This window comes from Myotis nattereri, assembly GCF_964212035.1.
Source record: "Myotis nattereri genome assembly, chromosome: 11".
Taxonomy (NCBI): Eukaryota; Metazoa; Chordata; class Mammalia; order Chiroptera; family Vespertilionidae; genus Myotis; species Myotis nattereri.
Genome location: NC_138086.1, coordinates 17,866,995 through 17,885,252, shown reverse-complemented (window position 1 = coordinate 17,885,252; position 18,258 = coordinate 17,866,995). Strand labels below are relative to the sequence as shown.

The window sequence follows — 18,258 nt, the reverse complement described above, 5'->3', positions numbered from 1 at the left end:
TCCGCTGCTTTGAGGTGAAATGTTCTGTAAATATCAATTAAATCTATCTGATCCTGTGTTCCATTTAAGGTCACTGTTTCGTTGTTGATTTTTTTGTCTGGAAGATCTATCCATTGATGACAGTGGGGTATTAAAGTCCTCTACTATGACTGTTTTGCTGTTGATCTATCCCTTAAAGTCTACCACCAGTTTTTAAAAATATATTTAGGTGCTCCTATATTGGGTACATATATGTTTATAAGGGTTATATTCTCTTGCTGGATTAATCCCTTTAGTACAGACAGTTCTCAGGTTATGTCAGACTCGACGTACGTCGTTTGTGGTTACGTCACCATCTCCCATTTATCTATTAAAAAAAAAAAAAAGTTCCGTCATTTGGACGTATGTGCATATGTGCTTTATGTTTTTTATTATTTATTTACCACAAGTAAAGGTCAGGAATTGTTATCTTTCTTTTAAATTTTGTTTACTGTTTCACTTTGTTACTGCTGTTTGTGTGTTCCATGTGATGACGTAGGTGCTTATGTAGGTGGGTTCTGACTTGGCGAAAATCACGTTAGGTCACACCTTAGGAACGGATCTCTGACGTAACCCGAGGACCTACTGTATTATGTAGTGAACTTCTTTGTCTCTTGTTATGGCCTTTGTTTGGAAGTCTATTTTGTCAAAAATAAGTATTGCTACCCCAGCTTTATTTCGTTTTTATTAGCATGGAATATTTTTTCCCATCCCTTCACAAGTCAGCCTATGTGAATCTTTTGTTCAGAGTTGTATCTCTTGTAGACAGCATATATATGGGTCATATTTTCTTATCCACTCAGCTACTTCATATCTTTTGATTAGAGCTTTTAATTAGTTTACATTGAAGGTCATTATTGATAGGTACTTATTTATTGCCATTTTTTTCTTTATGCTTATGTTCCTTTCCTCTCTATTTTCTTTTTCTTCTTAAAGCAGTCTCTATAGCATGTGATACAATGTTGGTTTGGTGGTACTGAGCTCCCTTAGCCTTTTTTTGTCTGGGAAGCTCTTTATTTTGCCTTTGAATTTACTAGTAAGTGATAGCATGCTGGATAGAGCAGTCTTTGTTTCAGGTTATTGCTTTTCATTGCTTTGAATACTTCATGCCACTCTCTTCTGGCCTGAAGTGTTTATGTTGAGAAATCTGCTGACAGCCTATGGGAACTTGCTTGTAGGTAACTAATTGTATCTCTCCTGCTGCCTTTAAGATTCTCTCTCTATCTTTAATCTTGGCCATTTTAATTATGATGTGTCTTGGTGTGCGTATCTTTGGTTTCATCTTGATTGGGATTCTGTGCTTCCTGAACTTGCATGACTTTTTCCTTCAGCATGTTAGGGAAATTTTCAGTCATTATTTTTTCAAATAGATTCTCTATCCCTTGCTCACTTTCTCCTTCTTCTGGAAGCCCTATGACAGTGATGGCGAACCTTTTGAGCTCGGCGTGTTAGCATTTTGAAAAACCCTAACTTAACTCTGGTGCCGTGTCACATATAGAATTTTTTTGATCTTTGCAACCATAGTAAAACAAAGATTTGTATTTTTGATATTTATTTTATATATTTAAATGCCATTTAACAAAGAAAAATCAACCAAAAAAATGAGTTCGCGTGTCACCTCTGACACACGTGTCATAGGTTCGCCATCATTGCCCTATGATGTGGATGTTGCTAAGTTTCATGTTTTCCCTAAGTTCCCTTAAAGCAGCGGTTCTCAACCAGTGGGTCGCGAACAATGAAAATACATCCTGCATATCAGATATTTACATTACGATTCATAACATTAGCAAAATTACAGTTATGAAGTAAAACGAAAATAATTTTATGGTTGGGGTTCACCACAACATGAGGAACTGTATTAAAGGGACATGTTATTAGGAAGGTTGAGAACCACTGCCTTAAAGTATCCTCTTTCTCTAGTTCTTTTTTCTTTTTGCTGCTCTAATTGGATGATTTTTTTCTACCTTGTCTTCCAAATTGCTGATTTGATCTTCTGCTTTGTCAAACCTATTGTTTATTTCTTTCAATGTATTCTTTATATCAGCATATTCTTTATTTATACCTGATTTTTTTTCATGGTTTCTATGTAACTTTTCATGCTGTTAAGCATCCTTATAACCACTTTGAAATCTATATCTCATTAATTGCTTGCCTTCATTTCATTTAGCTCTTTTTCTGGATTTCCTTCTTTTCTTTGACTTCGGGTTTTTTCTTTGTCTCCCCAGTTTGGCTGTCTCTTTGTGCTTGTTTTATGTCGTATATGGAACTGCTAGGGCTCCCAGCCTTGGTGTGGTGGCTTTCTGCAGTAGGTGTGCTGTGGGACCCCATGGTGCAGTCTCTTTGATCTCCTGAGCTGGGCACTCTAGGAATGTCTCTTGTGTGGGTTATTTGGGCCCTCTTTTTGTAATTAGGTCTTGATTGTTTTGGGCATGTTCATGTGTGGGATCGACCCTCAGGCTGGCTAACTGAGGCTTGACCTTGACCCTGGTGTGTAAGCTGCTGTGCAGGTGTAGTCTCGAGGTGTCTTGTTGGGCTCAGTGGCACAGTCTTCCAGATCACCTGTGCTCAGTACTCCAGGAATGTTTCTTATGGGTTATGTGCATTCCCTGTTTTAGTTGCATCTTGATGAATGCTGTTGGCCGTTTGGTGGGTGGAATTAACCCTTCAGGCTGGGTGGCTGTAAGGGTTAACCTCAATCATTGAGTGAGACATTGTATAGGGCTGCCCTTTGAGGCAGAGTTGCTCCCAGCAGGATCTAGTGGCTGCTAGAATCTTCCTTTGGGTGTGTCTCTTGCGTGGCTGGTTGAATTGACCTCTGGTGTTGTTTGAATCCCACCACTGGCTGTGTCGGTTCTGGGTCCACTTGAGTGATGTTCAGGTACAGGTCACTATCAGACATTGTACGTAACTGGTTTTGGTCTGCCTATCTAGTGCTACCAGGCTGTTTACTCTTTGTGTCTGCATCTACTGGACCTGGGTTGCCACAGAGGGTTAATCTGTATATACGGGTCAGCTTCCTGGAGTTCTGAGCTGGGCTCAGATAAATAATAGGTCAAGGTTCCCTGAGATCTGCATCCACCTGTTGGCTAATTTGCTCCTCCTCAAGGTTGTCTGGACTTCCTCCAGAGTCTTATGCAGAAAGGCTGTAGAGTGGGCCAAGCTAGCCACGCCCCACTGAGCTCAAGCTTAGTAGGTCGAGGTGACCAGGTCAGGCAGACAGGGCTAATGGGTCCCCTAGTTTGGGGCAGCATGGTCCGGCACTCAATGGGGAGAATGTGGACCCTACTCCAGACTCATGCTGTGCAGTCTGTTCCAGAGTCTTCAATCGTAGCTCCCCCAAGAGGAGTGTGTCCCAGGTTCAGGTAGGATGTCCTCACTGTAGGATCATGCTCAGCGACACAGAACAGGGTCACTGGGACTTGAGCATACAGATCAAGAAAACCTTTTTTGGGGGGTAGCACCAACTGTGCCATGGGAAGTGAGTGAGCTGCTTGCCTTCACTTAGCTCAGCAGCACACCACCAGAGACCCCAACAGGAGGCTTGGAGGGGGTCAAGCCAAATGTCCCGGTTCTGAGTTGTGCTTCCTTCCCGCTGCAGAACTGTGCTTGGCAGGCCAGTGTCCAGCAGAATTTGGGAATGCAAATCAAGGCAGCCTTGTGTTGGGAGTGGCGCAGGACCGGGAGAGGGATGCAAATGCATGCCTCCTCCTAGCTACTCAGCTGCCTGCTCCCTGTGACCCTAGCATGGGAGTCTTCCATTGCGGGTGGTGCCTGCCTAACCTGTGGGAAGGGGGAAAGACTGGCCCTTGTTCCAAAGCCACTCAGTTCAATGATCGTCTTAGAGTCATTTATAGTTTCTCTAGAAGAAGCGTGCACCTCAGGTCCCTGTTGGATGCAGCCAACAGTCCGTTCTGCTGGTCTCAGTCTTGGCAGGGTGGTGTCACCAGTATTTGGAGGGCGGGGTTAGTGCACTTTTTCTAGCTGGTGCTCTAAGAAGACAAGTGCTCGACCTTGAAAGATGGCGCCTGAGGGTGGTGTGGGATATTGACTCAGGATCCACACCTCAGAAGCTGACCTTCCAGATCTCCATAGCTATGCCCCCCAGATCTTCTCTTTATGGCTTACCTATACCCCGAGTCTCCTTCCCTCTTCCAGAGCCCTGGGTGAGTGCCTAAGAGTGAGCCCCAGTGCATTGGCCCTGGTATTCTAGCAAACCTCACACTCTTTTCAGCAGACAAAGTCCCTGCTTATTTTTGCTGCCAGATGCTATGTAGGCTCTTCTTCCTGGTCCTGGTACTCTGGTTTGGGGTCCCAGTGTGGTATTGAGACCCCACTTTCCTCAGGGTGGACTTTTGCAGCCACAATATCCCTCCAACTTCTCAGTCCCTGCCACCTGGGTGTAGGGACCAGCCTTCTCCATGTCTACACCCTTCTCAAAAGATTCAATGTAGCTTATTTTTTTCAATTTTTGGATGTAATACTCCTGTTCAAGTGCCCTTCAGTTGTTTATTCAGGTTGATTATTCTAAATTTTAGAATAATCAGTTGTTTATTCAGGTTGATTATTCTAAATTTTAGCTGTAAATCCAGTTTAGTGTCAGAAGGAGGTGTGTGTTGCTTTCATCTACTCCACAGCCATCTTGAACCCAAACACATAAAAAGTTAACATATATTTATTGGCCCTTTTTACTCCCTCTTTGAATTGTCGGCTCTTATCCCTTATCTGATTTCCTGTTGGATGGATTCCTTATAGATTCTTTACCATTTTTATTTATGAGAGACCATGTATATATTTTACACAGATTTTCTCATTACTTGACTACTTTTAAGCCATGCAGAATGGCATTTACTAAGAAATCAGATTCATTGAAATTATACTTTCCCAGTTTAGCATGTCCATTCAAGTTCTCTTGTCATAGATTCTTATGTAATCTATTGGTCATGCTGAGGAAGAAGGACAACTATTATACATGATAACCCTAAATTATAATAACATAATATACTATCCTATATAATAAAAGGGTAATATGCAAACCGACTGGTGGAATGACCAGTCACTATGACACGTACTGACCACGAGGGGGCAGATGCTCAGTGCAGGGCCTCTTGGTCCCTTTCCCTGGCCAACAGGCTCTGATTGCCCAGTGGTGAATGGGGAACCGAGGGTGGGTGGCGGCGGGGCACAGGGCTGGCTGCCAGCAGCCAGGGAAGATGGCTCTGATCGCAGACCAGACCTAGGGACCGTATCTGTGCACGAATTTCATGTGCCAGGCATCTGGTTTTATATAGTAGAACTAGAGGCCTGGTGCACAAAAATTTGTGCACTCGGTGGGGAGGAGGGGTCCCTCAGCCCAGCCTGTGCCCTCTCACAGTCTGGGACCCCTCAGGAGATAACAACCTGCTGCCTTAGGCCTGCTCCTGGGTGGCAAAGGGCATGCCCAATCCCTAGATGCAGCCCCTGGTCGGGCTCAGAGAAGGGCCGATTGGGGAGTTGGGGCGCCGCACCCTGTCACACACAGAGCAGGGCCGATCAGGGGCTTGGAGCGCCGCCCCCTGTCACACACAGAGACGCAGGGCGATCAGGGGGTTTGGGCGCTGCCCCCTGTCACGCTGATCCCGGTGCCGGGATGCCTCTCGGCTCCACTGATCCCAGTGCCTGGAGGCCTCGCGGCTCCGCCGATCCCAGTGCTGGGAGTCATGTTACCCTTTTACTATATAGGATAGAGGCCTGGTGCACGTGTGGGTGCCAGCTGGTTTGCCCTGAAGGGTGTCCTGGATCAGAGTGGGGGTCCCCACTGGGGTGCCTGGCCAGCCTGGGTGAGGGGATGATGGCTGTTTGCAGCTGGTCACACACCCTTCAGGGTGGGGGTCCCCACTGGGGTGCCTGGCCAGTCTGGGTGAGGGGCTGAGGGCGGTTTTCAGGCTGCTGGGTGACTGAAGCTCCCAACTGCTCCTTTTTTCTTTTTTTTTAATTCTGGGCCAGCTTTAGCTCTGGCTCCAGCTCTGAGGCCTCCGCTGCTGAAAGCAGGTATCTGGTTTGTTTGTGTTCTATAATCGAAATACTGTATCAACTCCAGCTCTGAGATCCCGGCTGGCTGAAATCAGGTTTCTGGGGTTTTGTTTAGCTTCTATATTTGTAACAGTGTTTCAAACTGCAAGCTCAGAGGCCAGCAAGGCAGGCGGGGAATGTTGGTTTCCTCCGTCACTGAAGCAAGCAAGCCTCATGTTAGCTTCAAGCTGCCTGGCTGCCAGCCGCCATCTTGGCTGGCAGTTAATTTGCATATCGCCCTGATTAGCCAATGGGAAGGGTAGCGGACGTACGGCTAATTACCATGTTTCTCTTTTATTAGATAGGATGTAAGGTAGAGTAATTACAAAATATAGGTACTTTTTGAAGTCTTAAATTCTTCATTTTAGAAAGTATTATTAAAATTCAAGTTTATTGCTCTGTTCACTACTTTTGCTTTCTTGTTGAATTAAAATTCTATCTTATGGTGTTCACCAAGTCATCCTATTAAATTTAGTAAGTTTATTATTTTATTCACTTTTCCCTTTATTTCCTTCACATTGTATTTTTCCAAAATAATGAAATTTTTAAACATACAGAAAAGTTGAAACAACATAAAGTGAGCACTCATATTCTTATAACCTGTTTCTCAAGTTAACCTCTTACTCTATGTGCTCTGTCATTTATCTATCAATCCATATTATTTCTTGATTCAAATAAGTTACAGACCTAAGTATATCTCCTAAACATTTCAGAATGAGCATCATTAATTAGAGTTCAGTGTTTGTTTAGGATATTTTTTATTTTTGAGATAAAATTATATGCAATGAAATGGACAACTTATGTGTACGATTTTATGACTTTTCACTAATACACAAATCTGTGTAACCTAAATCTCTCTTAAAATCTAGAGCATTATCCTTGTCACAGAAAGTTCCCTCATGCTCCTTCCCAGTGAATCCTCATCACTACCCCACCCCAGAATTTCTGATTATTTTTCTGCCGTAGATTAACTGCACCTCTTCTAGAAATTCAAATAAATGAATTACTATGTACCCTTGTATAAACTATGTTTTTTAGATTCATACTAGACTCCTGGTGCATAAAATTTGTGCACAGGTAGGGTCCCTAGGCCCGGCTGGTGATCAGGGCCAATCGGGGCCTTCCAGCTGTTGGCCGGGGCCTTCCTTTGTTCTGCGCCACCTCCTGTTGGTCAGCGCAAATCATAGTGAGCAATCAAACGCCTGGTCGAACTCCTGAGGGGACACTTTGCATATTAACCTTTTATATATATAGATTGTTTTATGTATCAATAGTTTATTCCTTCTTAATGCTAGTAGTAGTGTATGAGATAGACATTTTTAAAATATGAATTTACAGTTGTATCACCTGCTTGTTTTCTTTTCTGTAAGATGGCTTTGGCATATTTGTCAAAAATTAAATGGGCATTAATGTGGATTTATTTCTGGGCTTTCTGTCCAGTGCCTACTAATATTATAAATTAAGCATCTTTTCCCCTCACACTAATTTCCAGTTGTAGCCCCATTTGTTGAAAGAGTTTTGCTTTCCCTTTGGATTGCTTTGCTGCCTTTATCAAAAATAAAATGATCATGTAACTGTGGTTTTATTTCTGAGCTTTCTATTTAATTTTGTTGATATGTTGGTTAGTCTTTATGTCAGTACCATATGGTCTTAATTTAGCAAGTCTTTAAGTCTTGAGTAAGTTCTCCAATTTTGTTCTTTGTCAAGATGTGTTCTAGATTCTTATATTTCTACCTAAGTGATAGAATCCACTTGTCTCTTTCTACAATTAACCTGCTGCAATTTTGATTAGGATTATATTGAATCTACAGAGTAATTTGGGAAACTTTCCATCACTTAACATGGCATATTTTACTATTTGTTTGAATTTTTTTCAGTTTCTCTGCAATGTATTATGGTTTTCAATGCCTCATTAAATTTTTAATGGATTTTAAAACTGTGTAATTCCCTATTTTTCTTCCTAAAGGCTCTGGATCAGTATCATTGTATGAGGTAGAAAGATGTCAACAACTATCAGCTACAAGTAAGACCATGTTTCATTTTTTAAATACAGGATAATCATGAGCATATTAAAACCTGTTCTTCCACATATCAACAAATTCATTTCTATTAAATATTGAGAGCAGATGTCCATGAGGGCAAAAACATATCTATATTTCTCTTTTATTCCTCTACCTCATCCTAACTAGCATAAAATGAAACCCAGAAAAGAAATTCTCAGTTAATGATGGAACATGTCACATCTTGTTCAAATTGAGCATCAAAATAAAACATACTAGTGATGGAATAGAACTTACTGAATAAAGTAGAATCCACTAGCTCATGTGGATAGTAAATAAAAGAACAAAACAAATGAAGTTGAATGGAAAACTCTTTAAACTTTTTTCCCCATTTATTTTTAGAGACTGGGAGGGAAGGAGGGAGTGGGGAGAAAGAGAGAGAGAGAAACATCTATGTGAGAGAGACACATCGATTGGTTGCCTCCCATAGGAACCCTGGCCAGGGCCAGGGGTCAAACCTACCAGGTATGTGCCCTTGACCGGGAATCGAACCCAGTACACTTCGGTGCAAGGGATGATACTCTCACCACTGAGTAGCGCCAGCCAGGACTGGAAGCTCTTATTGAAAATAGAATGGCAACTAATGAATGTAAAAGGAATGATGAAGCTAGGAAAAAAGACAAAACACCATTTTGCAACCATGATAGTAATTGATTTATTTGTGAATCGCCAGTGTGTCCTAAACTAGTGGAATCTTTAATGTTTAATAAGATTGGGATATTTATGTTTTCCCCAATTACTTTCTTATTAATTAAAAAGGGGAAAAATAAATTTATAGTCAAGAAATCTGTTGAACACCACCTTAACCAACAAAATTAAATCCCCAGGAAAGAAAACACTGATATCGTATGCCTCTTGATGTGATACATTGAGGAGGAAGGTCACAGTATTATTTATATAGTAATATTCCTGCCAGAAATGCATATTTTGTATCTGATCATGAGAAAAGCCAGGCACAACCAAATAAATGGCCTCTTCTCAAATACATCAGTATCATGAAAGACAGAGTAAAGCTGAGGAACCATTCTTCACCAAAGGGGTTCAAAGAGATTTGAAAAGTAAATGAAATGCATGGCTCATGATTGGATTCTCAACCCAGAAATAAAATGCTGAATAAGAATATTATGAGAGGACTGTTGGAGAAATTTGAATAAAGTCTGTTCTATTATGTAAATGAAGTCTTGTTTTTGCGAAATACACACTGAAATATTTAGGGTTAAAGGGGTGTGATGTCTGGAAATTATTCTCTAAGGATTCTCATATATACACAATTACAAATGAATTATGTATCTGTAAGGTATGGGGTGTCCCCAAAAAATGTATACACACACTATCAACTGTTAGAATGTACATACATTTTTGGGGGGACACCCTGTATATGTGGAAAGAGAGAGACAGAGATAAAGACAGATGGAGATGATGATAAATGTGGAAAAATCTTATCCAGGTTGACAATACAATTTAAATGGATTTTTTAGAATATATTTTCAAGGAGATTCGTGTCATGAATATACTTGTTATTCTTATAGATTATTCTGCCTTAATCTAAAATTTCTTTATAGTACTTACAGATCATCAATATTTGGAGAACACCCCACTATGTGCTATTTTGAAACAAAAAGCTCCCCAACGATATCGTATCCGAGCAAAATTGAGATCGTATAAGCCCAGAAAACTCTTTCAGTCTATTAAACTTTATTGTCCTAACTGTCTGTCAATGTAAGTATCTTCCATAATATCATAAGTTTCATTTCATAATACTTATGTATATAGGTTTTCATATATGTCAGTTTAAGTCCTGGAAATGAGTAAATTGTGATTTTCTGCATTATGTTTAGATAGAATGCTAACATTTTTAAGAGAAAATACTAAATTCTTAGAAAGTAAATCCTGATATTTCTTAGTAATAACAAAAGTAGGGGCTATTTTTAGATGTGAAATTCAACTTAGTAGCTCTGTCAAATGCAGACAAATAATATACTATGAAAATATTTGGGGAGACTTACTCATTTGTCACAAAAAATATTCTTAAAAATAGACCATTAACTACTATAATTTTTTACTATTTAAATTAAATTTATTGGGATGACATTGTTATTAAAATTAATGATTTCATGATTCTTTACATAGAAAATGCTAAAGACTCCACCAAATAACTATTAGAAACAATACACAAATACAGTAAAGTTGCAGGATTCAAAGTCAATGTACAAAAATCCACTGCATTCCTAAATTTCAGAAAAATAAATGGAAAAAACAATTCTTTTGCATTTGCAACAAAAATATAAAATACCTAGGAATAAACTTAACAAAGAACATGAAAGACCTATATACTGAAAACTATAAAGCATTATTAAAAGAGATTGAAAAAGACACAATGAATTAAAGATATTCTATGTTCATGGATTACAAGAATCAACATAGTTGAAATGCCCATATTATCCAAAGTAATATACAGATTTAATGTAATCCCATCAAAATCCCAATGACATTTTTTAAAGAAATAGAAAAAGTAATCATCACGTTTGTATAGAATTACAAAAGATCCCAAATAGTCAAAGCAACTAAAATTCTTAAATAGAAAAGACTTCTGATTAGTTGAAAATTTTAACTGACATAGAAAGCCTTGTTGGAAATATTTCTCTCCTGTTTAATAACTATAACATAGTAAATGCAACTTAAATTACTGTTAGTAATTGAAAATTTCTCAGTACCTTAAAGTCTTCATTCTAACCATCAATTATTATAATACTAGGGGCCCCGTGCATGAATTCATGCCCTTGAAAGGAATTGTGGGCCTCGAGGCTGCGGTGGGCACAGTTGCAGGTCTCTGCTCATCCTCCACGCCCTCGCCTGGCACCTCCCGCCACAGGTCCCGTCTGCCGGCAGCTCCTTTCCCGCTGCTCCCACACACTGATGGCGCCAGCCCCGCTCGCATCCGCTGACGGCAGTAACAGGTGTGAGCGGGGCCGGTGCCGTCAGCAGGTGCGAGCAGTGGCTGCTGCCCCAATTGCCCCTCAGGAGCAGAGAAAGGTGGAGAAGCCCTCAGGGACAATTGGGGCCAGTAGCCGCAGCTCTTACCCGCTGACGATCCTGAGCAATCGAGACCATTGCCGTGCGCCAGCAGCGGGGTGCAAGCGCCGGCAGGGTATCAGTGCGTGGGAGCAAAGAATTTTCAGTAACCACCGTAGGCTCGCCCTGATGACAGCGACCAGTGCCCTGCCTTGGTCTGGTGCCCCCACTCACCTCTATCATCCTGCCACAGTCAACGTCCACCATGTTTCGTGTGCACCCCCTGGTGGTAAGCGCGCGTCATATAGCAACTGGCTGTTTGGTTGTTCCACTGTTCGGTCTATTTGCATATTAGGTTTTTATATAGATAGATAGATAAACATATAAATGTATAAGACATTAGAATGAATGTGTACTTACTAGCTTTTAAGCTCAACAATCTTCCCTCTAGATATATGATGTATAAATACTATATACGCATCTCAATTATATTTGTGTGCTTATATATTGTTTATGTTTATGCCTCCGTGTACACTGATATATGTATAGTCCCCTCTAAAATCTAAGTGTAATATTGTTTGTAGAGATTTTTGATCATCATGTCTTCTTAACAGAAAGGGGGGACTGTCTTCTGCCTATTTGAATTTTAAATGATAGTTGGAATTAAAGTATCAGACAGATTTTAGATAGTTCTTGAAGCATTATCAAATGATAGTTTGTCAAATTCTGTAATATCACTTAACTTTGTGAAACAAAACCACCCTCTGTGATCATTTTTTACACAAATAAGGAAATTGCCTCACAAAGGTTAAGAGGTGTTACCTAAAGTTACACAGCTGGTTGATTCCAGATCATGCCATTTCTACTCAAGCATACTTTACCATGTGACTTTTCAAAACTATTACTCTAGATTAAAAGGAATCAAAACAAATATTGGTTTGTGAAGTAGATGCCCTATGACAGTGAGAGTTCTTAGGTGGTAAGTGGGTTGAAGACAAGGAGGGGACTGCTGCATTTTCTTATCCCCCTGGGAAGTTGAGCATTCCTTACAAAGGAGAACAAATTGGTACTAGAAATAATTATAATTAAAAACTTGGATATCACAAAACCAGGCAGGGAAGTTGCTGGTGGTTAATGTAAATATTGATAAGGAGCTACTTAGCCATGAAATACAATTATCTTTCTATTGAATAACAGTCTTTAATCAGGAAAGTGAATTATCTCCATATTTTAAAATAAGCTGGTTCTTCAGCACATAAAGAATTTTTTTGTTGGATAATTTGGAAAATTTGAATTTACAAGCTTATGCCAATTGTTTTGTGTTTTTTCATTGTTGATTATTTTAGGCAGGAAGTTCTGCACGAAGGTGATTTGGATCGAATTTTGCAAGAGAACGCAACTAAAACTCCCAGTACTCAACTACAAAATACTTCATTATATGATTCGAAAGTCTGGGCCACTAAAGATCAGGGAGAACGACAAGTAGCTGTTCATTTTGTGAAAAATAATGGTATTCTCCCACTTTCAAATGACTGTCTAATTTTGATAGAAGGTAAGATATTTAAGTTATTGTTTTATTAGGTTATAGCTTTCTTATGTCTTTCTCTAATTATTATTAAACTTATTTTAGGGGCAACCTAGGACAGTGATGGCGAACCTATGACACGCGTGTCAGAGGTGACACGGGAACTCATTTTTTTGGTTGATTTTTCTTTGTTAAATGGCATTTAAATATAGAAAATAAATACCAAAAATATAAGTCTTTGTTTTACTATGGTTCCAAATATCAAAAAAATTCTATGTGTGACACGGCACCAGAGTTAAGTTAGGGTTTTTCAAAATGCTGACACGCCGAGCTCAAAAGGTTTGCCATCACTGACCTAGGATATATTAAGTCAAAATATTGTTAATTTAAATTTCATAAAATGGAATATATTATTAATAACAACTAGATTCAAATATATACATACACACATATATATATTTATCTGAATGACATTTTGAAATTATACATTAAATTCAGGTGTTTGCATTTGTTCATTTTGTTGAATTTTTGCATGTAATTTTAATCAGATCCAAGCTGATTATCAAGCTGAGTAATAATTAAGAGGCTGCTTATGATGTACAGTTGCTGTTATCTTGGCCTCTGGATGTCACTATCGCTTCATAAAAGTAGAATGAAATAGATATCATCTATTGATATCTAACCAGAGAAGGGACCCTTGAGACAAGTAAAGATAACTTGACATGTTTTTAAAAAATTAAAATTTGAGTTTTATTTATTTTTGCATTGCTTTTCCACTTTTGTCTTATTTTTATCTAATATATCTACCACAGATTTTTTTCCCATGCTAAATTTAGTTTCATTATTTTCTTTGAGACTTTTTTCTTAAGAATATTCCATAATAAAAGGAAAACATCATCTTTAATTTTGCATTATCGAAATCTGTAGTTGCATTGTATAAATGAATGCTCTTTATTACAATGGGTTATGATCATTGTTATTACTGACATTTTTGTATTTATTTTGTAGAAATACATAACCCTTTTAGAAAATAGCTATATCTAGAATACACATTTTATCATTTTCATGAGCATCTTGTTTTAATACATTTATCGTGTATCAGAAACTATTTAATTTCTGTGCAATAATTAAATCATTACGACAATCCTATACATTTGGTACTATTATAAGCTGTTTTGACGCATGAGAAAACTGAACTGCGGAGAAGTTAAATGTCTTTCCCAGTGTAGGTGGTAAGTGGTGGAACTGAATTGTTTTCCGTTTTTTGACATAGTAACTCTGTGATGAACTTTGGATAAAATATAATTATGAGGGCACAGTAATTAAGTAAATGTTGCCCAGTTCCTTTGTACTAAAGTTATCCTAGTTGCATATGCTTTAGCAGCATAGGCCGTTATCTGCTCCCCTACCCTCATGATCATATACTAGCACTTTAAAGAATTTGGCTACTTTGATGAGTGAAATGTGGTATCTTAATTCCATTAGCAATATTTTAATCTGTACCAGGAGATAGATTTCAAAACAAGAGCACACAGACACATGCATGCAAAGAAATGGAGTCAGAGTATTTGTAGGCTATAAAAATAAAAGAAAGCTGTGGTATTTGTAGGCCATAAAAATAAAAGAAAGCTGTGGTCCTAGGAGGCTTATAAGAACTGTCCTTAGGGCCAAAGAGAGGGTGTCCTGTGTGGCACTGCCTCCCACAGAATTCTGTGCTAAAGCCAAGATGGCTTTGAAGGTCCAAGGGAGCTTGAATTACAAAGTCCCTTTAGCTCCTAGTCCTATCTTACCACCCAGCCACAGACTTTCAGACTCCTCTCCCATAATTCCCACCCCACTCTCCAGCCATCCTGAACTGGTAGCAATTCCTAAACCCTTCATCTTACTCTGTGCCATTTTGCCATTCCATTGCTCTTCTGGGAATTTGTGCTCTAGTACATCTTCAGAAATAAATTCAATAATTCCCTTTGTTTTGACAGCGGTTCTCAACCTGTGGGTCGCGACCCCTTTGTACATCCTGCATATCAGATATTTACATTACGATTCATAACAGTAGCAAAATTACAATTATGAAGTATCAACGAAAATAATTTTATGGTTGGGGGTCACCACAACATGAGGAACTGTATTGAAGGGTCGCGGCATTAGGAAGGTTGAGAACCACTGGTTTAGCAATTCATGTGGAATCTAATCTAATAAAAGACAAACATGCAAGTTGACCGTACCTTTGCTATGCCTTAAGCCACGCCCACCAGCCAATTAGAGCAACTATATGCAAATTAACCCATCCAAAATGGCAGCCGGCAGCCAGGGAGCTGGAGCAAGCAGGAGGCTTGGTTGCTCCAGTGATGGAGGAAGCCAAGCTTCCTGCCTGCCGCAGCCAACCATGTTCTCCACTAAAGGCAACAAAGTTTCAATTATAGAAGGTAAATAAATCCCAGAATAAAAAAAAAAGGAGAGGCTGGGAGCTTCCATTGCCAGGGTGCTTGGCCAGCCTGAAAGCGGCCCTCAGCCCCTCACCCAGGCTGGCCAGGCACCCCAGTGGGGACCCCCACCCTGAAGGGGGTGTGGCCAGTCTGCAAACACTCATCAGCACCTCACCTAGGCTGGCCAAACCTCCATGGGGTGAGGGTCCCCACTGGGGGGGGGGGGGGGGGCTTGACCAGCCTGCAAACAGCCATCAGCCCCTCACCCAGGCTGGCCAGACACCCAAGCGGGACCCCCACCCTGATCCGGGACACCCTTCAGGGCAAACCAGCCGGCCCCTTCCCATGCACCAGGCCTCTATCCTATATAATAAAAGGGTAATATGTAAACTGACCCTAACAGCAGAATGACTGGGACTGACTGGTCACTATGACACACACTGACCACCAGTGGGCAGATGCTCAATGCAGGAGCTGCCCCCTGGTGTTCAGTGCACTCCCACGGGGGAGTTCTGCTCAGCCACAAGCCAGGCTGATGGCTGCCAGTACAGAGGTGGTGGTGGGAGCCTCTCCCGCCTCCTCAGCAGTGCTAAGGATGTCCAACTGCAGCTTAGGCCTGCTCCCCACTGGCAAGTCGACATTCCCCCTAGGGCTCCCGGGCTGCCAGAGAGATGTCTGATTGCCAACTTAGGGGATTGGGCCTAAGCCAGCAGGTGGACATCCCCCAAGGGGTCCCAGACTGTGAGAGGGTACAGGCTGGGCTGAGAGATCCCCCCGCCAGTGCACAAATTTTTGTGCACCAGGCCTCTAGTATTTAATGAGCACCTATACATTTGAAGGTCTTTTTCTGATTGACCAGACAGATTTGAGTGGTTTTTATAACATACTGCTTGTATTTACAATAGAGCACTTTTCTTCTTGTATTATATTTGTGTTTTATCTGACTGTTCATAGAAGTTTTTTCTTATTAGAATGTAAGCTCCCTAAGGACAGGATACATGTTTATTTTAATCTGTGTACCTTCAGCACCTGGCATAGAATGCCTGGCATATAACTGGCTCTCAGTAAATATTTATTAAATAAATAATTCAAAGCAATAACACTTTACCTTACAGAAATTTAAAGTGTATGTTGAAAGCACTTTAAAATATGAAAGGGTTTCATCAAAATATAATGTTTTTATTTTATTGTGTTTCTGAGTATTGTAACCCTGCCTAACCCGAGGCTAGGACCTAACTGCAGTGTGACCTGGCAGAGCTGTGGTTTCCAGCTCCCACAGAGCTGCAGACAGAGGGATAGGAGGAAAGTTTATCCTTGCATTGTTGCAATGCCGGGAGCCGGTCCATCCTCGCTGTTTCAAAGGACCTGGCATATAGGGCATACTGTTCTTAATATGTTTGCTCACCTTCTTGGCACTATGTGTTTTAACCAAGGTCTCTGAGAAAGGTTGTTTCCCCAGGTAGGGATTTTCCCCTGAAGTTAGGGAGGGAATAAAACCTCTTAACTAAGTGCCAGGTGGGTAATTAATCACTTTAACTACGAACAATCATGCTTAAGCTACATAATCTTTACTCCCTGGAATGGGATAAGAAACGCCCTAACCTTTGAAATAGAGATTGATAGGATTGGAATCAACTGGTATAAATACAGATGTAAGGAGACAGAGAGAGACAGAACCTAGGCACAGAACCTACACAGAACGTTCTCTAGAGACAGGAGAACTTTGCTGGAGAGAACATGGCAAAAGATCCTGGACTGAACCTGACTACAGAAATTGGCAAGAGAACCTGACTTGAACCTGGTGACTGAACCTGGCTGGAGAACCTGGCCAGAACCTGGCTGGAGAACCTAGCGAGGGAACATGGCTACAGAACCTGGCTGGAGAACCTGGAGAACCCGGCTACAGAACCTGGCGACCGAACCTGGCTGGAGAACCTAGCGAGGGAACATGGCTATAGAACCTGGCTGGAGAACCTGGAGAACCTAGCAAGAGAACATGGACACAGAACCTGGCTGGAGATCCTGACTAGAACTTGGCTAGAGATCCTGGCTAGGCTGCTGATCAACTGAACGCTGCCTCCGTGTCATTCCTTCTTCGCCGACTCCGTCCACACCTTTGGGGACGCCTGGACCTGCTGGGGTTGGACCCCGGCATATGGCGCCCGAACAGGCACCCCTAGGTAAGCGCCCCGCACTCGGGACAGATAGGACTCCACCATAGGAAGAGGGTGGATAGTCTTCGCCGACTCCGTCCACACCTTTGGGAACTCCTGAAACAGGATTCCCCTAGGTAAGCCCCCCTCCCCATTGAGAACCCCCACACTCGGGACGGATAGGACTCCACCAGGGTGCTACAGACCCCCCTATAGAGGATAAGTAGGGTAAGAAGGTGGATAGAACAGAACTTAGATTGAGAAGATGTGCCATACTGAGTCCAAAGAAAGAAGACTCTGTATTGATCTTTAGATTAAGAAGATGTGCCACACTGAGTCTAAAGAAAAAAGACTCTGTATTGATCTTTTAACACATATGCTTGCTAGCAGAGGAATTAAGGTTACTCCCAGTCAGACAGAACGTTTTATACAAGAAATATGTCCATGCTTTTCTGAGGAAGGAAAGGTAAATGTAATGGCATGGGAGAAGGTAGGCCCAAGGAGCCTTATCCTTAACCCCACTGCAGCCTTTCCACCCCGGGAAAGTGCAGGATTGGCAAGCTCTCCCTGGGGTGATAGATCAGGACTCAGGTAATAGCGGAAAGCGTCAATCCTACTCTTAAAATGGATACAAGAGAGCATTTGGGGTTTTTTCTTTTTAATGCCTGCTTTTAAAAAATAAAAAAGGGGGAATTTGCCGGGAGCCGGTCCATCCTCGCTGTTTCAAAGGACCTGGCATATATGGCATACTGTTCTTAATATGTTTGCTCACCTTCTTGGCACTATGTGTTTTAACCAAGGTCTCTGAGAAAGGTTGTTTCCCCAGGTAGGGATTTTCCCCTGAAGTTAGGGAGGGAATAAAACCTCTTAACTAAGTGCCAGGTGGGTAATTAATCACTTTAACTACGAACAATCATGCTTAAGCTACATAATCTTTACTCCCTGGAATGGGATAAGAAACGCCCTAACCTTTGAAATAGAGATTGATAGGATTGGAATCAACTGGTATAAATACA

The 18,258-nt window shown here is 41.0% G+C and overlaps 1 protein-coding gene across 1 annotated transcript in view; it reads left to right on the top strand.

Annotated features, from left to right (window-relative positions):
* The window catches only part of POT1 (protection of telomeres 1), a 78,725-nt gene that overhangs the window by 42,686 nt on the left and 17,781 nt on the right, over positions 1 to 18,258 (top strand). The window contains exons 13-15 of the mRNA XM_081102564.1: positions 8,033 to 8,089; positions 9,689 to 9,845; positions 12,485 to 12,690. Of these exons, the coding sequence (XP_080958690.1) occupies positions 8,033 to 8,089; positions 9,689 to 9,845; positions 12,485 to 12,690 (420 nt within the window). The remainder of the gene's footprint in view (positions 1 to 8,032; positions 8,090 to 9,688; positions 9,846 to 12,484; positions 12,691 to 18,258) is intronic.